At 41.4% G+C, this 20,886-nt stretch overlaps 1 protein-coding gene and 1 pseudogene across 1 annotated transcript; both read left to right on the top strand.

Annotated features, from left to right (window-relative positions):
* Positions 1–2,147: 2,147 nt before the first annotated feature.
* Positions 2,148–6,950, top strand: LOC138594887 (cell death-inducing p53-target protein 1 homolog; annotated as a pseudogene).
* Positions 6,951–10,528: 3,578 nt separating this feature from the next.
* gprc5bb (G protein-coupled receptor, class C, group 5, member Bb) lies at positions 10,529–19,642 on the top strand. Its single transcript, XM_069666275.1, has 4 exons — positions 10,529–10,969; positions 11,664–12,768; positions 16,586–16,698; positions 16,775–19,642. Exons 2-4 carry the CDS (start codon positions 11,664–11,666, stop codon positions 16,817–16,819), a joined length of 1,263 nt encoding a protein of 420 aa, XP_069522376.1. The 5' UTR covers positions 10,529–10,969; the 3' UTR covers positions 16,820–19,642.
* Positions 19,643–20,886: the final 1,244 nt, after the last annotated feature.

Raw genomic sequence — 20,886 nt, 5'->3', positions numbered from 1 at the left:
CGGTGATCGAGCTGAACCAGTGATAACACAGTTACCATATCGCAGTTGCACATAAAACAGACTAAGTGCCATCTATATTTCATATCAAGTTATCAGAAGCACATGCAAATGAATCCTGACAAGACAACATCATGGAAGACAAATAAAGCCTAAATATGCACACACTATGTAATGAGGCCCAGGCCTCTGCAGTGTTGCTACAGCCTGTCACATGGCAGGCAGTTTTACGTCCGGTAAAACTGAGTTTTAACACTCATGTTGTCTGATGAATACCTGCAGTGTCGTTCTCCTCAGCTGAATCTTGTTCCTATAATTATTCCTTATTCCTTCATGTTTCAGTATGTCTCACGGCGCCCTCTGCTGGTGCTGCTGAACTATTCTATACTGTGTTTTCCCTGACTGTTGTGAATCTCTGCTGGGAGTTATTTTAGTGAATACCACCTGATGGCAGCAATTTTTATACATGACTTTTTGCATAATTAGAAAAACAATAGTCTTAAATCAACTCTTAAAGGAAAATTCACATGACCTGACCATATATCATGAAAAACCTGGGCACTATAGTTTATTATGAGCTGTATGCCCTGTAAATACACTCTGCAGTTAAATGTATGTTAGTTGAAATTTTGTCTTTAAATAACTTACTCCCAACTAAAATGCTAAAAGTGCTTAAGTACTAAAGAGCTGTTTAACCAGATTATTAAGCTTCTCTTTTAAAAAAAAAAATATTGGACAGGTGGCGGTTAAGCTCAGTGGTTAATATGGCGGCCCATGTATAGAGGCTGCAGTCCTCGATGCGGCCCTCTGCCCTTTCCTGTGTGTCATCCACCATTCTCTCCTGGTTTCCAACACTATTCACTGTCCATTCTATGAATAAAGGCATAAAAAAGGTAGCGCATGTGCCCCATATACAGAGGCTACAGTTAAGCCGCTTTACCACTGCTCAAAACACCTGCTAACACCCTCTATGGGAAAGCTTACAATCGGCATTCAGACCTGGGTCAAATGACTCTGCAGTAGACCAGGGTAGTAATCGCCTCGGCTCTGATTAGTATTGATGGGAACAAAAAACCTGTGTTGGCACGCTAATCTCCACCCCCTTTCCGGTGTGATGCTATGCTCCGTCGGTAACTTCTGCGACTCCTTGTTACTCAGCTACAAATTCAACCCGTCTCCGTCCCAGCAGCGCTCGAACATCGTGTTGAGTTTGATAAACAGACTATAAAGACCTTACCACCGTAACATCTTCATTGTTTACTAGCCCTGTCTCCGGCGCGTTTGTGACGTCAGACGGTGACGCAGCAGAAAAGAGAATGTGAAAAATACTTCACTGGCAATGGGAACAGAGACAATCAGCATTTATAAGTGGGTCTTCCCGGATCTAAAAAACCTGCGTCAACATGCAAAATTTAGGTGGGAAAGGGGTTTTATTGACGCAGCGGCCACAGGCTCGTCTCCAACCCTCGACCCTTTGCTGCATGTCATCCCCCACTCTCTACTCCCCACATTCCCTGCCTCTCTTTTGCTATCTAATAAAGGCAAAACGGCCAAAAAAAACATTTTTAAAAGATTGTCTTAAATAGGAGCCATTGGGAGTTTTTTAAAGAGATTTATTCACAATATGAAACATATGTAAAAATGTAATTATCTAGTAGTATAATCCATATCTAATGTAATCTTTCCTCAGTCACCAAAATCTCCAGTGTCAGAAGTTGCACCTGTAATATTACCTATGGCAATTACCGGGATGCTGCGCTGCTGTTACTCACCTGCAGGTGTTTTATTTTGTAAATCCCTCCTACAGAAATAAAAGTGCTTTTATTTACTTTGTGCCCAATATTATATCTTTCTGTGCAGGACAAAAAGGCCTTTAAAACAAGATTAATTTAAAAAATGGTTAATGAATTTAATTAAACAATAAAATAATACGAATAAAAAAAGAGTTCTGTTGGAATTGTAAATGTGGGAAGACACGCCAGAAAAAAAAGGAATGGTGAAGGGAAGCAAAAGTGTTCAAATAAGAGATTAACATTTCAAAGTTCTTTAAACACAGTGCCACCCACACCTCTGACTACTTCACTCGCTCCACCTTTTTTCAGCCACAGTGACATGTACCTGGTTGTCTTCCTCATTTCTCTCACACATCAGAAGAAGAAGAAGCAGCACCAGGTTGCCACACATCCCCTTGACCTCCTCATCAAGGTAGGCAGCTTCATATCTGTCTTAAAGCAGGAGAAAATGAATCACATATTCATTCAGAGTAAGGAGAAATATTACACGCTGGCAGACGTTGAACGTTTGTGTCTGATTCATAATCAAAGAGTGTTTTCTCTTCTTAAAAGAGGCTAAAAGTGCTGCTGCTGAATTAACAGGCAGTATACAGATTTAATGTCCTGTACCCGCAGTGAGATAACACAACTCTAGTAAACTGTTTGTAATGTTAAAGTTAGCGTGAGTGTGACTTTGTATTAATGTGGCTCCAGTTAAACCAGTGTGTCAAAGTGGCTTTTCTTGTCACTTGTGAAAGAAATGTTCACTAAAGGGGTTAATTTCTAACTTTAATGTGGCTTAAGCATCACTAGTGGTCTGGATAGAGTAAACAATAACTAATTTGTTTTCTGATGCATCAAACAGGTCTGACAAGATCGGTCACTGATCTCATCTCCGTTTTATTTCCATTCCCTGTTATTCTCAGTAAGTCAGCCGCCCCTCCCTCCATTCTCTGATATCACTGTAAGAGCTTTATGAGCGCTTAGGAAAACACATGCCCCAAGCTGAGCACAACACAACACTAAGCAATGACTACGTTGACCACATGTCAGTGGTTACTGAATATATTTTAGTCACACCACATGCCATCATTTACTTTACATCTTAAAGCTCCTGTGAGGAACTTTGGGTTTGCGTTGATTTTGGCGCCCCCTATGAACAAAGCCGTACCTATTATCTCTTTGCTGATTTTGTCCTTAAGTGGTGTTTTTTTTTTACAAAAAATCTCATCCTGCTTTCTTTAGCAGTCATATGTATCACTCACTTTACATTTTTGGCCTGTAAAATGTAAACAAAGGCAGCGTATAGTTAATCACTTCGTCTGACTCCTACCCCCCGCCGGCAGCTTCAGCCATTGAAAATAACTAAAAAGAAAATAATCAATCTTGTCGCTGATGGTCTGGTTTGCTTTTGTAGCTCACATAGAGTCATCAGAATACATTTCAGTCTGTTTCATAACAAGAGAAAAACTCCTCACAGGAGCTTTAAAGTGGCCTTTGGTTTTCCTTGTGTATCCTTGGTGCCCTTGTGCTGTTTTCAGTTAAACCTTTCATTTGTGTGAGATTTTATTTGCTTAAAATGTAAATTGATATCTCCAAGTTCACACAGGTTGCGCTTTCCTTGGAACCTTACACAACACACGCACACACCCAGTGTGAGACAACGAGGGGGTGGGACACATCTATCAAAAGCAAACAAACCTGTAAAAAAGGATAACCTCTCACTCCTACGTAGTTTTAATACGATTCCATGAAAGTAGTTTGTTTGCGCAATGGACATTTGGAACTGTTCATGTGTGTAACTGAGATGAATGTGTGATTGACATAAAGTCGACCTGCGGAGGACTGAAACCTTTGTTCATGTAAGAGCCAGGACTCTTCCAGTCTCTGCTTTTTGTGCTTTCATGTGAGGTTCAACATCAGAATGAAATGCCACCAAACCAGCTCGCTTGCATGAAGAGTGTCGCTTCAACACGATAAGCAAGTTTTTAAGAGCAGAAGCGGTGCAAAAGCAGAAAGTAAAGATTCCAGGGTTCCGCCCACATTTTCACCGCTGAACCTGCTCTGTTCATTATTTACCCTGCAGCCTGAGCACACATTGTTTTTGTATTTCCTCTGCCTTACATGCTTTTTTTCCTGCTCTTTTAGCAGATATCATGGACAAGGGTCAGGGACCTCCTCAAGGAATGGCAGCACCGCCGTATCCCGGCCCCCCCATGAACCCACACCAGCCTCGTAAGAGAACAGAGAACCTTATCTGTGTCATGTCTCTTATGCTTTAACATTGCTCTTATTTTTTGGGTTATTGCTTTCATTGTTGTCCTAATTGCTGCTTGTGTCTTCCTCAAGCTGCCCCCTATCCATATCCACAGCCTGCTTTCCAGCAACAACAGCCTCAGATGGTGCAGCCTGGTGAGGGTCTCTCTAACACTTTCTCACATATAAACAAACACATACAGAAATTAGGGCTGCATGGTGGTGCAGTGGATAGCGCTGTCGCCTCACAGCTAGAAAGTTCCTTGTTGGAACCCCAGTTTGGACGAAGTGGGCTTTTTCTGTGTGGAGTTTGCATGTTCTCCTCGTCCATGTGTGGGTTCCCTCTGGGTACCCCAGCTTCCTCCTTCAGTCCAAAGACATGCTGGTTAGGTTCATTGGTGACTCTAAATTGCCCGCAGGTGTGAATGTGAGCGTGAAAGGTTGTGTGTCTCTGTGTGTCAGCCCTGTGATTGACTGGCGATCAGTCCAGGGTGTAACGCCGCCTCTCATCCAATGACAGCTCGGATTGGCTCCAGCCCCCCATGACCCTGAACAAGATAAGTGATGATGGATGGATGGATGGATGCAGAGAATAGTAAAACTAAGTCAGAGAGACTTGTAGACTGTGGGTGTCAGAGTGTGTTAAGGTTGTTTGTTGGGTGTCTTTCTTTCAGTAACCCAGATGGTGGTGGTGCAGCAGCTGCCCACTGATGCTCCTGGACAGATGGTGTGTCCTCACTGCCAGAACACAGTTGTCACGAGAGTCGAGCACAAAAATGGTTTGCTCACCTGGCTGCTCTGTGGCATTATGGGAGTCTTCCTGTGAGTGGAAACCAAACACACACACACACACACATTAAAATTCCAGTACACTGTAAAACATCATACAGGAATTTAGTGCTATCATCAACGTAAGCGTAGCGTAAATATATTCGACCAAACAAGACTTTACGTTCTCTTTTGAAATCATGAGCTGAATGAGTGTACTGCTCAGAAGTTCTTTCAACATATTTAATTTAATTTTGAAAGAAACATGATCAAATATTAGCCTACTTCCCAGCATGCATTGCGTGAAAGAAAAAACGAAGCCCCCCGGAGGTGCACTGGGCTTTATAAAGTAGGTCTTTCTGGATGTGCACAGCACTATAAGACTCGCCTAATACGTGACACACCTTTTAGGTTCAGGCACTAAAGCTATTAGGTTTAGGAATTAGATAGGCTTGTAGTGACTTGTAGCACTGTATAATTATAACAACCAGATCTGTCACATGACATGATGGACACTGCCCCACAACCTACTTTTATTGTGAAAGAGACGTCTGTCAATCAGCAGATTGTTTTTGAGTCACATCAAAGCTTCAGTACAAACACTTTAATTGCCCTTAGTGAATTTTACAATAGTAGGACTGATGATTCAAATAACAGCTGAGCATAATGCATCAGGGCCACGGTGCTTGGAGGTGGGGTCAAAGGTTACACTTATGCTAGCTCCACAGGCTACAAAGATCCAAATAATTTAGTCAAACTTTTTTGGCCCCCATGTTTAAAAGTCTCAGAGATCCTTCTTGTTGTGTAGTTTGAATTAATGATAATGATAATGGAAACTGGCCTTAACACACGTCATAGCAGTTTCTCTAACCACTCTGACACTGGAATTCAGGCTCCACCCTGTTTACACAGGGTTTGCACACTTTCAATTAATGAGGGCAGGTGGATCAGCCTGGCACGTCGTCAGTGTTCACATCCATGTGCTCATGATAACTTAAATTGTGATACTCCTCACCAGGTGCTGGCCTTGCTGTTTTATCCCCTTCTGTGTGGATGCTTGTAAGGACGTGGAGCACTCCTGCCCCACCTGTCACCGAGTCCTGCACATCCACAAGCGCACGTAAAGCAGACTGTGCTGAAGTAACAACAAAAGGAAAGAGTCAGCCATGACTAAACAAACATCTATACAGGAGACAAACCTCACTATGCAAACACCGCAGACGTCATCTTGAACTCTGTGCTTATTTATGCAGAATGCTTGTAGAACCTGCTCTTTGTGTTCGCACTGTAGTGTTAGATAAACGGTGACGGCTGAGATTTCCTCGCTTATTTTACTGCTCATTTAAAATGTTCAATCTTGTTGTGGAAAAAGATGTAAAAAAATATATAATTAGTTTGTCTTGACTTGACCTGAGTGATTACTCATGATAACATACCTCAACACTCATTACTCTTTATTTTACATTACTTACATTTATGCAATATTGTTTTAAAGGCTTCAAATAAAGTGAAACAATTTGGCTTTTTTCTGCATTTAATGTTATAACTTAATATAATTATATAATATATATATAATTTTGATTGCATGTTTAATATTTTATTGTAATTAGTTTACGTTGAAAAGCAAACAAATTTTAACGTTATCAAAATGACCATTTGTCAAAAATCTGCAGTCTTAAAAAACATGATGAAAATCACATTTTCGTGAAATAGACATAACTATTATGTAATAAACAACTTATATATTGATTGAACTCATTCTGTTTACAGTCAGATGCTTTATATTGCAATAACCAAACCACTGCTTGAACCATTAAATGGTTAAAATGAATAAAACTGTAATTAATCATTGTTGTGATTTAACTTCCAATCTTTTTTATGACCGATAGGTGCCATATGTTAAGGTAACTCGAACAAAAGATACAGTAACTGTCGAAGGAGGGAAGCTGCTGGACTTTTTTCAGGCACACTCGCACCGTGCCGAGGATTTAGTTTAAAACGCCTTTATTGAATCAGGGCATCTTTTACAAAAAACAATATCAAAGAAATTAACAACTGAGTTTTGACCTTCATCGAATCTTCCTTGGGGTGTGGCTACAAAGAGTCATGAAACAGAATATAGTGTACTCATATATCGTCAACTGGCCTGGAGGCTGAACTACACCAGCATATAATAAATATGTACATCTTAAAAACTGAAAAAAGTAATGTCATCTGTCAACTGTTTGTATTTATGAGCAAACCAGGAATGATACTTATTTATTGTTTTATCAATATGTTTACACGGCATAATCACTCGGGTTTAAACTGTTACAGCTGATCCCTGTCAATAAGTAGTATTTAACCAAATCTGACTAACTGTAACAGTGCTATCTAGAGGGAGTATAGGGAGGAGAAAAATTAACACTAATTAGTGTTATCATAATAAAATACACAGGAAGACAACGATTTAGCTTTATGACATGTATACAATACATGTAATCATCTCCACAATTGAGAAGTGTGTTTAGGTTTTTAATAGCAATGCACACACAGACATGTGATCCCTGAAATCAATAATAGTTCACATGTAGCGTTTCTCTGTGGATTGTCATCTATTCAAAAAGCTTGTGAGTTACTTGTAGAGTTATACCTCATTCTTCACACTTTAAATATGGCCTATGTATGATTCTCCCTTAATATGAGGACGTTTATTGCCAAAATACAGAATATGCCTATATTTGCATGATTTGATGACTGACTTGACAGGATCTGATACAGTTGGTGGTTTATGATTGTTAATTTGAATTTGACAAATAATCATACAGAAGAAGAAGAAGTTTGCAGCAGGACATGGTTGCTCTTGAGTAGTGCCGTACAGTGTATGGATTATCCAGTGAATTATCTGCCATAAAAGATTTATGCTGGTTATGTACTTGGCTGAAGACAAAACTGAACAAAGGCCCATACGTACGTGACCTCAGACTGGAGCTCGGTGTAGTTCTCATAGTAGACAGCAGGTAGAGCCAACAGACAGTGAGATGCAGCTCTTTGTTTCACAGGTCACCACTTCAACATGCCGATTCCTGTTTAAAATCAGGTGCACTGTTGTAACATGGTATTAGCTTATAACTGTTAGTTGCTTTCTACATAGATTGATCTTGATTAGCTCTGATTAACAAGATAAGGCCAACTGTGGCTCAGTGGTAGAGTCGGTCGTCTTCCAATCATTGATGGTTCGATCCCCAGCTCCCGTAGTCTACATGTCGTGTCCTTGGGCAAGACACTGCACCCCAAATTGCTCCCAGTGGCATAGCCATGTGATGACTGATTGACAATTGGGCACTTTAGGTAGCAGCCTCTGCCATCAGTGTGTGAATGCAACATGTAGTGTAAAAGCAGCTTTGAGTGGTTGCAAGACTAGAAAAGCGCTATATAAGTACATTTACCACAAGTCACACGTTATCCCCTTTCCAACATCCTTGTGGTTTCCACATTACAACTTGTGAATTGGAAGAACTGGGATGCATGAATGCAAGATATTAGACCTCCAATAGCAGGGAAGGTAGATGTAAGATAAGACACTTGAATATATCAAAACAAGTTCAAACAATTGCACAAAGGAGTGCTTCTAATGACAAATCAAACATTCAGGGTGGACTTTATAACCGATTCCCTTGAGCAAGACACTTTCTCCTCCGCTGCAACACGACCAAAGGGAGGACACTACACATCTCCAGCTGTGTTTGTATCTCTGTGTGAAGTACTTGTAGCATGTGGACCCAGCCCAACAAGCCCACCTTTGTGATCCGCCCTCGAGCCCACTGTGTGTGTGTGAACGGTTGAGTGTGAGATAAAGCTGAAGCTGGGATTATGGGATGGGCCGTATTAACAAGGCCCTATTTGACCGTGACCAGAGCTACCATTGGATTACACAGATTAGGATTGATGTCCCAAGTTAGTCATCAATTCTTTGCCAAGTTGTCTCCCACTGCTCTCTTCTTCTGTATCTGTCAGAAGGAAACACAAAACTGGACTAAACAGCACCAAATGAACACCAGACATCAAACTGCAGCTGAATCTGAGCCAGTGAGATGTTATTAATGTTCTGCTTTATTAATACTCGAGGATGACAGGGACATCAAAGAGTAATGTCTGTAAGAGGTTTGCACACATTCAGTGTCTTTCAAGGCAAATTCAGAGGATGGGTTCTGATAAAAGTCTAAAAAAAAACTTGGACCCTGTGACCTGACCTATAAAATGTCAGTAAGAATTAAAGGAATTTATGAGATTTTGATGAGAAGATTGATACTCTGTCTGTATGTTTAATATGTAGCTAGAGCAAGCCGCATGTTGGCTTATCTTAGCTTAGCACAAAGACCAAACACAGGGGGAGACAGCTAGCCTGGCTAACTTCATAGAGTCTCTACTGGATGCCTGGAAAAACATGGTCATGGCCAAGAGATGGTGTTAGCATGTGATCGCATGTTAAACAGTTAATTGTAGTTTTTTAAGTTCAGGTTTGGTACTGATGCAACAAACACAATATCACTTTTTAATGAGGAACTTAAGAGGTGTTGCTAGCAATGTTTTCTTCCGTTGGGCAAAGCTAGGCTAACTTTCTCTCCTGTTTAGAGTCTTAAATCACTAACCAAAATACTTAATAATCTTATAATCTTTTAGCTAACAGGAGACATTTTCAATTTACCTGCTTCAGTGTCATACCCCGGCAGAGCAGCAGAGGGTGGTTAGCACTGTAACCTCACAGCAAGCAGGTTCTTGGTTTGAGGCCTGGTTTGGCCGGCAGGAGCCTTTCTATGTGGAGTTTGCACGTTCTCCTTGTGAATCATTCTTGTATTTCAATGTTGGTGAACAAAACAGTGACAATGAACTCTACCTTCAGGGTTAGCGTTTAGCACCCACCTGGATATTGCAGGAATACCGTAGTTTGAGATTTGATGTAATGTACTGTTGAGAAAAAAACCCACTCCATTTTCTGCTAGCACAAATGAAAGCAGTGACACCTGCTGAGGATCTGGATTAGAGCGTCTTGTCTGACACAGTGGGGTGCAGGTGTGCTCTCCTTTACTTGCATCTGTGTCTGTGGGTTTATTTGTGCACCACAAACAAGCTTTGGCTTCTCCTGTTTGTCCTCTATTTGAGCTCACAATTGTCCGTCACCATCAATCTCTTTTACGCTGAGTCGATTAGCTTGTACACGGGCTGTCCTTGTCTTGTTTTCCTCCTGTCGTGTCGCCCTCCAGCCCTACATGCAGCCATCTCCTGGGGAGGAGATTACTCCACTCTAATGGGAGACTTGGCTGAATCATGTCTTCAAGGGTGTTATGTAACACTCTCTACGAGGATGGCCACGTGGCCACAGGGCTCACCTGTGTTTAGATTGACCATCTGCCCTTCCTCATCCAAAGCCCATCAACGCTCTGCAACACACGACATCTTACTGCTGGAGAGACCTCCAGTTGTCTCTGGTCTGATCTGGTGATCACAGATGAAGCTACATCTCCCACAGCTCTGGCTGTGAGGAAGACGTGGGAGCCAGCAGGCAGGAAATAACAGCGAGATGTGCAAACGAGTGACTAATGCTGGATATGCAGAGAATTTCATGCGTATATGCTGTACTTACTTCCTATTTTCCTCCTGTTTAGACAGGTGCATCAGCAAATCATACTCCCTGTGTGTGGGTGAGGAGAAGTGAAGCTGGGATTGTATCTCTGTTGACACCTCCGCACATTCAGCGTGAAGCAGCGAGAGAGGAACACAGACATTCAGACAGAGCGGAGAGAAGGAAGAGGACAGAGGGAGACAGTGAGAGAGGAGAGCGAAAGAGAGGCAGAAGATATATTTGACTATGTGGGTGTGTGAAGTATCAAGGCATGCATCATAATTGTGGATTCTTGGTGGAGCAGCCGGTCGTGTCACTGCAGCAGCAGGACATTAATGCTCTTACAAAGTGGGTTTTTTTGGACTTTGGAACAGTGGGAGCTTTGAGCGCTGAAAGAGACACAAGAGACATTTTCAGAGACAAGATGGAAATGGTTTTTTTCTGCTTCCTCGAGGATTTTATTAACTGGGATTGTAAGAGAAGGCTTTAAATAGTTGAAAGGACGCAGAGTGGAAAAATGATGAAGCGTCTTTATTGTCAATAAGCTCGATTTCAAATCAAGAATTTATCTGAGGTAAGTTTGGAGGTTTGATTTAAAAGTAAAATCGTAATTGTGCTGTGCTATTTTATATATGTACGTCTGTGTATGTGTCATGTGTGTGCTCTGATACTGCCATCGTTGTTTCTGATAATTAGAGTTTCAGACCTGTAAAGTGGCTCTTTGAGGGTTGAGTAAAGGTTAAAATGAGTTTAATGTCAGAGCTAGCGATGGCATTATGTCATTGAAGGTCCTCACAAGTAAGTAAAAACATCGTGTTAGAGTGTGCGTGTGAGTGTGTGTGATGTGTGCGCATTTCTCTGTGCTTTTGGGTACTGAAAGTCGACTTCTCAAAAGCCCAGTGTGCGATGTAGTCAGCCCACGCTGTTTCCCGTTCCCATGGAAACCATTGCCCAGTGCTAAAAGCAGTTCTTTTCTGTGCTGTGAGTGTGTGTTCATGTGTTTGTGTGTCTGAAAGAGAGAGAAACACATCAGTGTTGTATGTAACATCTTCATATGCGCTGTATGTTCAGAGCTGTGTACATGGTGAAGCACACAGATGCTCTGTAAACTAATGTTCAGTAATGAATCACGACTTCACCTTCCTGCCCCCCCTCCCCTCCAGCATCCTCCTCCACAGTGTCACTCCTCTTGTTTATCTCTCTGTACCTTCCTCTCCTTTAACCCTTTCTCCTCATCACTACATTTTTTCTGTCTCTGTGTCTCTAAGATGGCCGTCAGCCCCATCATCCTCTGCCTCCTGTCACTGATTGGCTATGGCTCATGCCACCCCTCCCCTCCTCCTCCCCGGGGGTGCAGTGTGGATGTGGACCCTCCTTACCGGGTGCTGTGTGACCTGGAGTCGGTGTGGGGTGTGGTCCTGGAGGCCGTGGCCTGCACTGGGGGCCTGAGTTCCCTGGTCCTTGCTGTGCTCCTGCTGGTCAAGCTGCGATCCATTCCTGAGCCGTCCCGGCGCTCCGGCTTTGGGCCTCTGCTCCTGCTCCTGGGCACGCTCCTCGGGCTCTTCTCCATCTCTCTGGCGTTCCTGGTGGGGAAGAACCAGGCACTCTGTGTGGTCCGCAGGGCCTTCTGGGGGCCCCTCTTCGCCCTCTGCTTCTCCAGCTTGCTGGTGCAGGGTGTGAGGCTCCGGAGGCTGGTGGCCGGACAGACGAGCCCGTCGGGCAGCTCCCTGGCGGCGCTCGGCCTGGCCTTGGCCCTCGTTCAGGGGATCATCTCTGCTGAGTGGGTGCTGCTGACTGTAGTAAGGGAGGGTCACCCGGCCTGCGAGTACCCGCCTTTAGACTTTGCTCTGACATGCAGCTACACCCTGGGGCTGCTCCTCATAGCCATGGGGCTCTCTCTGGGGGTGGTGCTGTGTGGAGGAGAGATGGCAGCAGAGGGAGCAGGTGGGAGTGAAGAGGATAGAGAAGGAGAGAGTGAAAAACGGAGATGGAAGTGTAACGCCGTCTGGCTCTTCCTGTCTAGCCTGGCATCAGCGCTGCTGTGGGTGGCCTGGCTGGGGTTTTATCTTTACGGCAGCCAGGCGCTGAGGGGGAAGGGGAGAGGGGAGAGGTCAGGAGGAAAGAAGGAGGGGAAGGTGTTGGATGAGCCTGCGCTGGCGGTGGCCCTAGTCATTCAGGGATGGATCCTGCTGCTGTTCCACGCCATCCCAGAAGCACACCTTTGTCTTCGGAAACCCCCACAGTCCAACACGCAAGACTTCTTCGACACAAGCCACGCAACCTCTCCTCCACCTTTTGGAGACGAGCTGCCTGCACACTCTCACCGCCCCTTCCAAGAAAACCAGGCCTTCTCTATCGAGGAACACGGTGCAAGTAAGCTTATGTAATATGTGTGTGTGTTTGTGTGTGTGTGTGTGTGTGTGTGTGTGTGTGTTTCAAATGTAGCTCATAAGGTCATCTTCTGAAAAAGTTAGGTTGAGAACAAAATGTGTTTGGAATCAAAGTGTTTGCGGGTCATGTAAACACTGTTGCCTGGCAACTGACAACAAACATTGTATGTTGCCAAAATCCAAAATTTGTTAGTTTTATGGATTCAATGATTCAATGTCATGCTGAGGAATGAAACTAGAATAGACAATACAAATAACTTCAGTGGAGCCTGACATTTTCACATGTACATTTTAGTGCTGTGTTAAGAGCCTTAACGGTGTTTGTTGTTGTAAGTTTGGCTGTGGTCAGCGGCATTTAAGTCCTTTACAATGGATTTCATCAGCGAGCAGTTGCCGCATTCACAAAGTGTCTTTTCATACCAAATATCACTGAACCTGCCAAGCAAAGAGTGTCCACTCAAGAAATCTGCAAAAAGCTGCTGAGAGCAGTTTCACTGAGGATCTGACAGAACTGAGTCGAGATGACATCATGCTTCATGAATTCATTAAATCTTGTGTCTACAGATTACCAGTCGGTGTCATCAATAAATTATCAATAGAAAATAACAATCACACACATTGGCCTGAGAGCTACTAGATTTGATTACATATTTGTTTTATTAAATTAAATGTGAAATCAAATAAAAGGCAACAAAAATATAACTTGAATTGAATTATTTATTTTGTATTTGTTATATAATTGTCATGTAATATAAATTTATTTTTTATCAATTTAAAATTTAAATATTATTCAAAATTCAATGCCATTAATTTAATTACATAAAAATAAATAAACTATACGTACATATCATACAATATATATATTAAATATTTAATTACATCTAATGAATAATTTCCCTTTCAAAGTAATTACAAAGTATTTTTTCAATTAAATGAGATTTTTTTTAATTAATATCTTATTTAAAATAGAAATAATCAAAAAGGGAAGATAATTAATGAACAATTAATTTTAAAATATAAAATTACATTGTAGTATAAATAGGAAATTTAATTGAAGAAGATTACCGGTCAGTTGCATCAGCACTGTAAACTGTAAGTAGTGGACATCTGTGCAAACTATCCTCTCCGGTGCTATTTGATTGTTTCGATGTGTTTAAGGGCTGATTTGATTCTCATGAACTCACCTGCCTTTAAAATATCCTGATATAAGTTCTTAAATACTGATTCAATGAGGATCATAACTTGCATTTGACTGACAGTAAGTAGATCCCACTAAAGAGTCTTCTGTGCTGTCCCAGACTAACAAGACCTACTCAAATGTTCTGTGAATTATTCTTGGACAAAAAGTAAAGACTGTCAAGCCCCTTATGTTACTGGCCTTCATCAGCCAGGAGCTATTGTAAGCCTTTGGATCTTGCGTGAATATGGTCCCAATTTCCTTTGAGGAAACATAGACATCTTTTAAAAAAATCATTATATGCAAAAAAACATAAAACACTCCTTCCTCTATTTGTTACAACGATATTTTAATCTATCAAAACTAGAACTTACAGGATGACGACCATATAACCGTACTACCATGAGCGCCATGTAGGTTTGTTTATAGCAATGTGTGGCTCACTTTTAGCAACTGTACACAAACCAAAATCCAATTAAACCTGACCAAATGTCTGATTTTCCACTCGACTTACAGGGGAATGCATGAGTCACTCACTTTGACTGCTCTTCATATCTATCTGAAGCCAAAAGCACAGATGAAGAGATAGAGCTCGATGAACCAGGATAAACACCGACAGGAGGCAGCAGCAGATAAACAGCATCTCTCAAGACAGCAGAATCAAAGAGACATGTGATATTCTTTGGCGTAGTTATGTCTGACTGAGGAGGAGAACCTGAGCTGCAGAGAGCGGGTCATTAATCTACTTTCACTATAGCAGCGTCATACAGAGAGAAGTTATGTAACACAGTGTCACTAGAGAACTGAGTCTTTGCTTGAAATATTTGAGTTAAGGCTTTTGTTACTTGCCCCACTGAATAATACATTGTCTTTGTATTATCTGCAGTGGAGCCTGTGAATTATGTGTTCATATAATGGTGGAGTTACGGCATGAGACCCGGGTTGGTCCCTTTAAAAGTCAGACATTTAAAAGAAGATAAAACACAATTGTCCTCTTGCACATGGCAATAACAATCTATTGGCAATGTTGTGATATTATGTAACAGACATTTATGAGTCATATTCTCATTTTATTTTACAAGTCTCTGCTAAATATTTCATTCTTTTATCATTAAAAAAACAAGAGGTAAACACACGGCACCTCATTAAAACACGTTTGTTTCCTGCTTGTCCCACTTCCTTCTCTAACACTAATTTTGCTTCATGTAATACGTTTAGGCAGCCTTTTGTGATGTGTTTATCATGCATGTAACATCTTTATGTCAATGCTGACAAAAATTCAAATTACTGTGCAGCCCTAGATCCCAGAATGCAATGCTCCAGGTTTGGAATGTGAAAATTACAATTGTGCAACACTACAGCTCTGAGGGAGGACTGAAATGACTATGATTTCTGAGTGTCAGAACTCTTAAATGACTGCTCCCTGTATAGTTACCTATAAAGGTTCTGCACACTCACATGGGTGTTTTAAATAACTCTATCTGAATGGACCTCTTCTACACTCAGCTTCAGGCTGAAGGAGAGTGGGGCTGTCTGATTAGACCTCTGCTCATACCCAAGAGTTTCAGCCTCTGTTGCCATGGGGAGAAAGACAGTGTAAATCAGAGGAGCAGCAAATACTACAATGAAACAGAAAAAGCTGATTTCATTTTAAATTGACTCAGAAATTAAAACTGAACCTATTTCAGCTGCAATTTTTTTTTAGTTTTCTCAACACCCAACAGTTGGGCTGTTAGCAGTGAATATCACAGACATTAAAAGGGGGGGGGGATTATGCTAATGTCAAGCTTCATATTTCACTCTGTGATACCTAGGGAGTAGCTTAGCATAATTTACAGCTAAAAAACTAATTTTTCTCACACTGGTGCTCTGTGCAGGCCCTCATACAGCCTCTGCCTGAAACGACTCAGTCAGCTCTGTCCTTTAAGAAACCCCGCCCCTGCAAGCTCACTTTCTTCTGATTGGCCAGGTCTCTGAAGCCTGCTGAGGGTGCAGTGTGTAGAAAAAGCTGTGTGAAACCTGGCGTTCACAGCAGCCTGCAGTCTGAGCTGAGAAGCCTGGGGATTACTCCCACATACTTTTAGCCACAGATTTGAAACTTCACCCACATTTAGTATGAACATCCAGCATTGTAACATTATATATATGTCTTAAAATGTCTAACAGCAGAATACCTGGAGGACTCTTGCAAAATTGATGCCAAATCTGCAGCTGTTATAGAGTAACCTTATCTGATAGCAAAGTTATTGTCTCATCTTGGCTTTAAGAAAAAATAAATGAGTCTTTTACTGCTGGAATCGGGGCAAGACAAAAAAAAAATTGCACCTCTATTACATGATGTCATTGCTATGTAACAATGAGAGTTATAAAGGCGTACCTTGTCCAGCATAAGAGAGCTAACAAAAGAGCTGCCACACACACAGTCAGGAAGGCCTAAATAACCATTATAATTAAAATCACCTGAGTGGGTCACTATGATTGTAAAGGGCCTCTGAGTTACCCAACTGTTAGGAAAACTATACATCAGATTCCAGTTAGATGCATGTATCATTTGTATCAGTTAGTAGCACTCTCATCGATCATTGTGGCTTCTTCTGACACCTGTGACTTGTTTGCCCGTCAGCTCTGAGAACTGGAACATACCACAGCAACCAGGGCAGCGTGCGTCCTGGCATCGCCTTCAGAGGTCACGTCTACCAACCCACTGAGATGGCTCTGGTCATGAACGGTGGAACTGTAAGTATGACAGAAACACAGTGTATTTAACAAAACCACAGGTGGATTGTTCACTACTTCCTTATCTCTCCTGTAGATGCCCACAGCACCGATTAACTACACTGGACGACGGTTGTGGTGATATGGGGCAAGACCTGAAGAGGACAGACGGGTGTCACACCGGTTTGTGATGGTAGAACTTCCTGTTGCCTAAGAAGAAGAAGGAGATATTTAAGACATCACAGATCACACATGATGAATTTGATAGGAGATAGTGTGTCTAATGTATTGTATGAATGTATGAGTTGTAGATTTTAAGAAGCAACCCTGGTCGTGTTTGTGCTGAAGGATTGCTGAATTTTTCTGGGTTGAATCTTTATGGCAGATGGGACGTGAAATCTCAAGAGAATGAGGGCATTTACAGTGCATTACTACGATCAGATCAGATCTGCATATTAAGTCTTAATTGTAATATGTAAATACACTGAAGAGGAGTGTTTAAAGAGGGTTAAAGTTATATTATATAAGAGGTGAATATCAAAAAGTGGTGGTGAGTGTGGAGGCTCAAAGAGGAGCTGTTAGACCAAAAGAAAGCTTAAAGGAGGATTTGAATGAAGTGAATGAAACATTTTGCCTGAGCGGCTTGAGACGACGCTGTTTCTTACTAATACCAGTTCATCTGTGATGCTTGCTTCATAAAAACAACACTATCCTTCTCTCTCTATTTAACGTCACGCTGCAACAAATACTTGTTGTGTTTATGTAAATTACCTTCATACGCCCACAAAGCTTGCTTAGCCTCTGTATTACATGTTGGAACAACCCAAAGGACTCACAGTGTTTCTCTCTCCTGATCTCTGCTCCATTATCAGTGCTGTCGGGCAGTTTAGACATTTCAGTGTCGTGCATTTACCGGAGCCGGTGCAGACTTGTGCAGGGTTATCTGACAATTTAAAAGGCTGAAGATGAGTCTGCAGCTTACGGATAACTTGTTTTAAAAACAAGCATATTATTAAAAAGCCATTTAATACTGCAACACTTACAGTGTGGTATATAGGGTTTACTGTAGGAGGTTGTATTTTGCACTTTATCAGCGCTGATTATATCTGGGCATTGTGATATTTGAATTGTATTTGGGATCATTTGAGACGCATGTAAAAGCACAGTTTAAAGGTAATGTATTTTGTCAAAATAAATGTATTTTGAGTGTTTTCTAGTATTTTGATATATATACGAGAAATAGCAGTTTTAGTGTTGAGTTTCAAGTTCATCCTTGACATTGAAACAGCCATGTGCCATGTACCAATGACTGTATATAAAGATGGACGGCGTGTCTCCATCAAATCTCATTGTACAAAATTGAAGCCGAAATACCCCCCGTGACGGGCGCTGCCATCTTGCGATGGTGACGTTTTTTGGTGTTAGAGCTGCGCAGTAGAGAACGGCAGGTGGAGCTAAACAAAACACACAACTAACTTTAACAGCAGAACAGCTTCTTGTGTTGGTCTGAAGCAGACGTTCACAGATATGTAAACTTCAGTGACTGTAGTGATTGTTTTAGTTATGTCTCCTCTCACCGTTCCTCCTCTACTCTGCTAATCTGGAACAGATAGGCTGCAGGAGCCGGATTTGTCAACAGAGCTGTCAATCATCTTTTTTACAGCATCAAATAACAAATTACAACTAAACTTGTCCACACGGTGGAGGCGGGCTTTATGACCTATACTGCAGCCAGTCAGCAGGGGGCACTAGAGATGTTTTGGCTTCACTTTTAGGGAGCTGTCATGTCGTCCATCTTTTTATACAGTCTATGCCATGTAGTTTTACAATGAAAAGCTTTGGAACAGCCACTAAATGGGCCTTGAGGTTGGACAGTTTTGTCAACAAGTTTCAGCACGTTTTCACTCATTTTTCCAAAAGTTACTTTGGATTTAAGAATTGATTATTATATTATTTGTTTGAGATGTGTGAACATCCCATTATAATCTCCTATTTAGGATCCCTTTTAATCGAATATAGAGAAAGCAGTGAGTCCTCCATTCCTGTGAATGTCACTTGAAACAGATTCAAAAGCTTATATACTGTTTATATAAGTCACACAGCAAAGTTTGGCACCAAGTCCAGACAGATTTCTAGTTGGCAGCCGCTGTTCAAATGCACTGACAACTGAAATCTGAAGCAGAAAGACAAACAAGCAACCCCTCACGTTAGACCGGAGGGTTTCTGTTTCTTTATGAGTAGGGATGCACAATATTGGATTTTTTGCCGACATCCGATATGCTTCTATTTTCCAGGCCTTTTTGCCGATTTCGATACCATAGTAGGCACATGTTTTTTTCCCAACCTAAATGTAGAGAACGTCAAGTCACGTCAAGAAATAATATCATACAGTGCTTTTTAAAATGTACACATTCACTGGGCAATATAAGAAAAGTACTTAAACTTAGGTTGTGTACGCCATATTTATTTGTTTGTAACATTTTCTTTTCTTTTTTTAGGGAATCATCGAGCATGTAAGCAGAATTAAAACGTTGTTTTATCGGCTGAAAATATCGGCAGAAAAATGACATATCAGCCGATGCCGATATGTCATTTTCAAGCCATAATCTGCAGATACTGATAACGTGCCGATAATATCGTGCATCCCTATTTATGAGCATCCAGTTCTAATGAAGATCAAAGAACAATCACTATGTTGAATTAACTTGTGACAACTTGCTTTTGTGTGGGTGTGTGCTCTAATATTGTACAATGACTTTATGACTTCCACATGATTTTTATGTATCAACCCTATATAACAGAGTTTTAATCATGTCAATGATACAAATGTGAAGAAGCAATGGTATTTTCCTTTTGAAATGCTTTTATGATGATAGCACTGTCACTGTTTAATGGCAGCGTAACATGAATGTCTGTAATGTGGTTTGCACAAAGTGGCTAATACATCAGTGCACATTTTCTCCTATTGTCGTGTCATTGAACTGATCTTTCATCAGCCTCTTTTGGTCACTTCACTTTACACTTTACACAAAGTAAACAATGTGGAGGCATTTACGGAGGGAGAGGGAACATAAAGCACTGATTTTTAGGAGACATAATCAGCTTCACAACTTTGAAAGAACAAACATCACTTTTAGAAATAGCTGCAAATAAAGAAAGAAATTACATAAAGAAACTGCTGCGTGTACAAAGATGCTGCAGACCGTGTTTAAAATCTTTCATATTTCATTTTTGACATCATGATATTGTACACATCCTCACCCTGACTGATATTTGGAATCATTGTGAGCCTGCTCACCCCACAGCTCTATCTGTTAAAAAATAGCAACAGAGCTGCTGTTCTATAATCCCTCAGTGCATGTGGGAGTGTTTCAGAAGTAACCTGTGCTGTCAAGGCACTCTAAAGTTTTGGCTGTCAGGAGCTGTGGATGGAGGTTTGGACTGAAGTTGGTTCCTCAAATATGTAGTTAGAAGCTGCAGCTATATGACACCTAGCCATCAATCTGCAGTCTGAGGTTTAAAGAACCACCTACTGCCTCAGCTTTCAACTTATTTAAACTAACACTGCAGTGTGAATGCTGTGTGCAGAGAGGCTGTGGGCGAAATCTGATGCAAATACCTGTAATTGGCTGTAGTCGTATGCTGAAGCTGCAGAAGCAGCAGGTGGAGGCAGAAAACAGTGGATACATGGGGACACTTTGGCTGCTGTAAGTGCATGGCTGCAAATGGGAGACAACAAAGGAGGGAGCTGTATCTGTAGTGGCTAGCTACCAAAAGCTGCAGGAAGATGGTTGCTGCAAACACTGGTTTTGGCAATTGCTCTTTGACCTCTGAGGCTGAAGATGGAGATACATCAGGGGGCTTGTGGAGAGCTACTGAAGTTTTCAGGTGATGCTAAAGATAGGAGAATAAAACAAAGTAGTTAGTATGAAGTGTCATCCAATTAGGTCTGAAGACAAAAGTGTGAACAGAGCTGGTGATATATTATTTGTTGAATTGTGGATTTCGGTGTCGTCTCTCCTCATTAGCATTGCATGGCGTTACACAATCTGAGGCGCAAATGCTAATATATAATAGCCAAAGCCTGGTTAGTATAATGGGTTTTGTGACTTTCTTATTTGAGATAAGTATAACTACCAAACTCCCATAACAAAAACACATGGGTAACTATTGACTATTTATTAATTTTGAGGCATGCGGAGGGGAACT

Source organism: Semicossyphus pulcher, unplaced genomic scaffold (assembly GCF_022749685.1).
Source record: "Semicossyphus pulcher isolate SPU_LCO1_2020_fin unplaced genomic scaffold, fSemPul1.0.p SCAF_17, whole genome shotgun sequence".
Lineage (NCBI taxonomy): Eukaryota > Metazoa > Chordata > Actinopteri > Labriformes > Labridae > Semicossyphus > Semicossyphus pulcher.
The sequence above is the reverse complement of the archived record's forward strand: the minus strand, read 5'-3'. Positions and strand labels throughout refer to the sequence as shown.

Bases quoted from the DNA above. Each gene is read 5' to 3' on its own strand.
- gprc5bb (XM_069666275.1), top strand. From the start codon at position 11,664: ATGGCCGTCAGCCCCATCATCCTCTGCCTCCTGTCACTGATTGGCTAT. The intron at 12,769-16,585 runs GTAAGCTTATGT...TTTGCCCGTCAG, and splicing joins TATCGAGGAACACGGTGCAA to CTCTGAGAACTGGAACATAC. The intron at 16,699-16,774 runs GTAAGTATGACA...TCTCTCCTGTAG, and splicing joins TGGTCATGAACGGTGGAACT to ATGCCCACAGCACCGATTAA.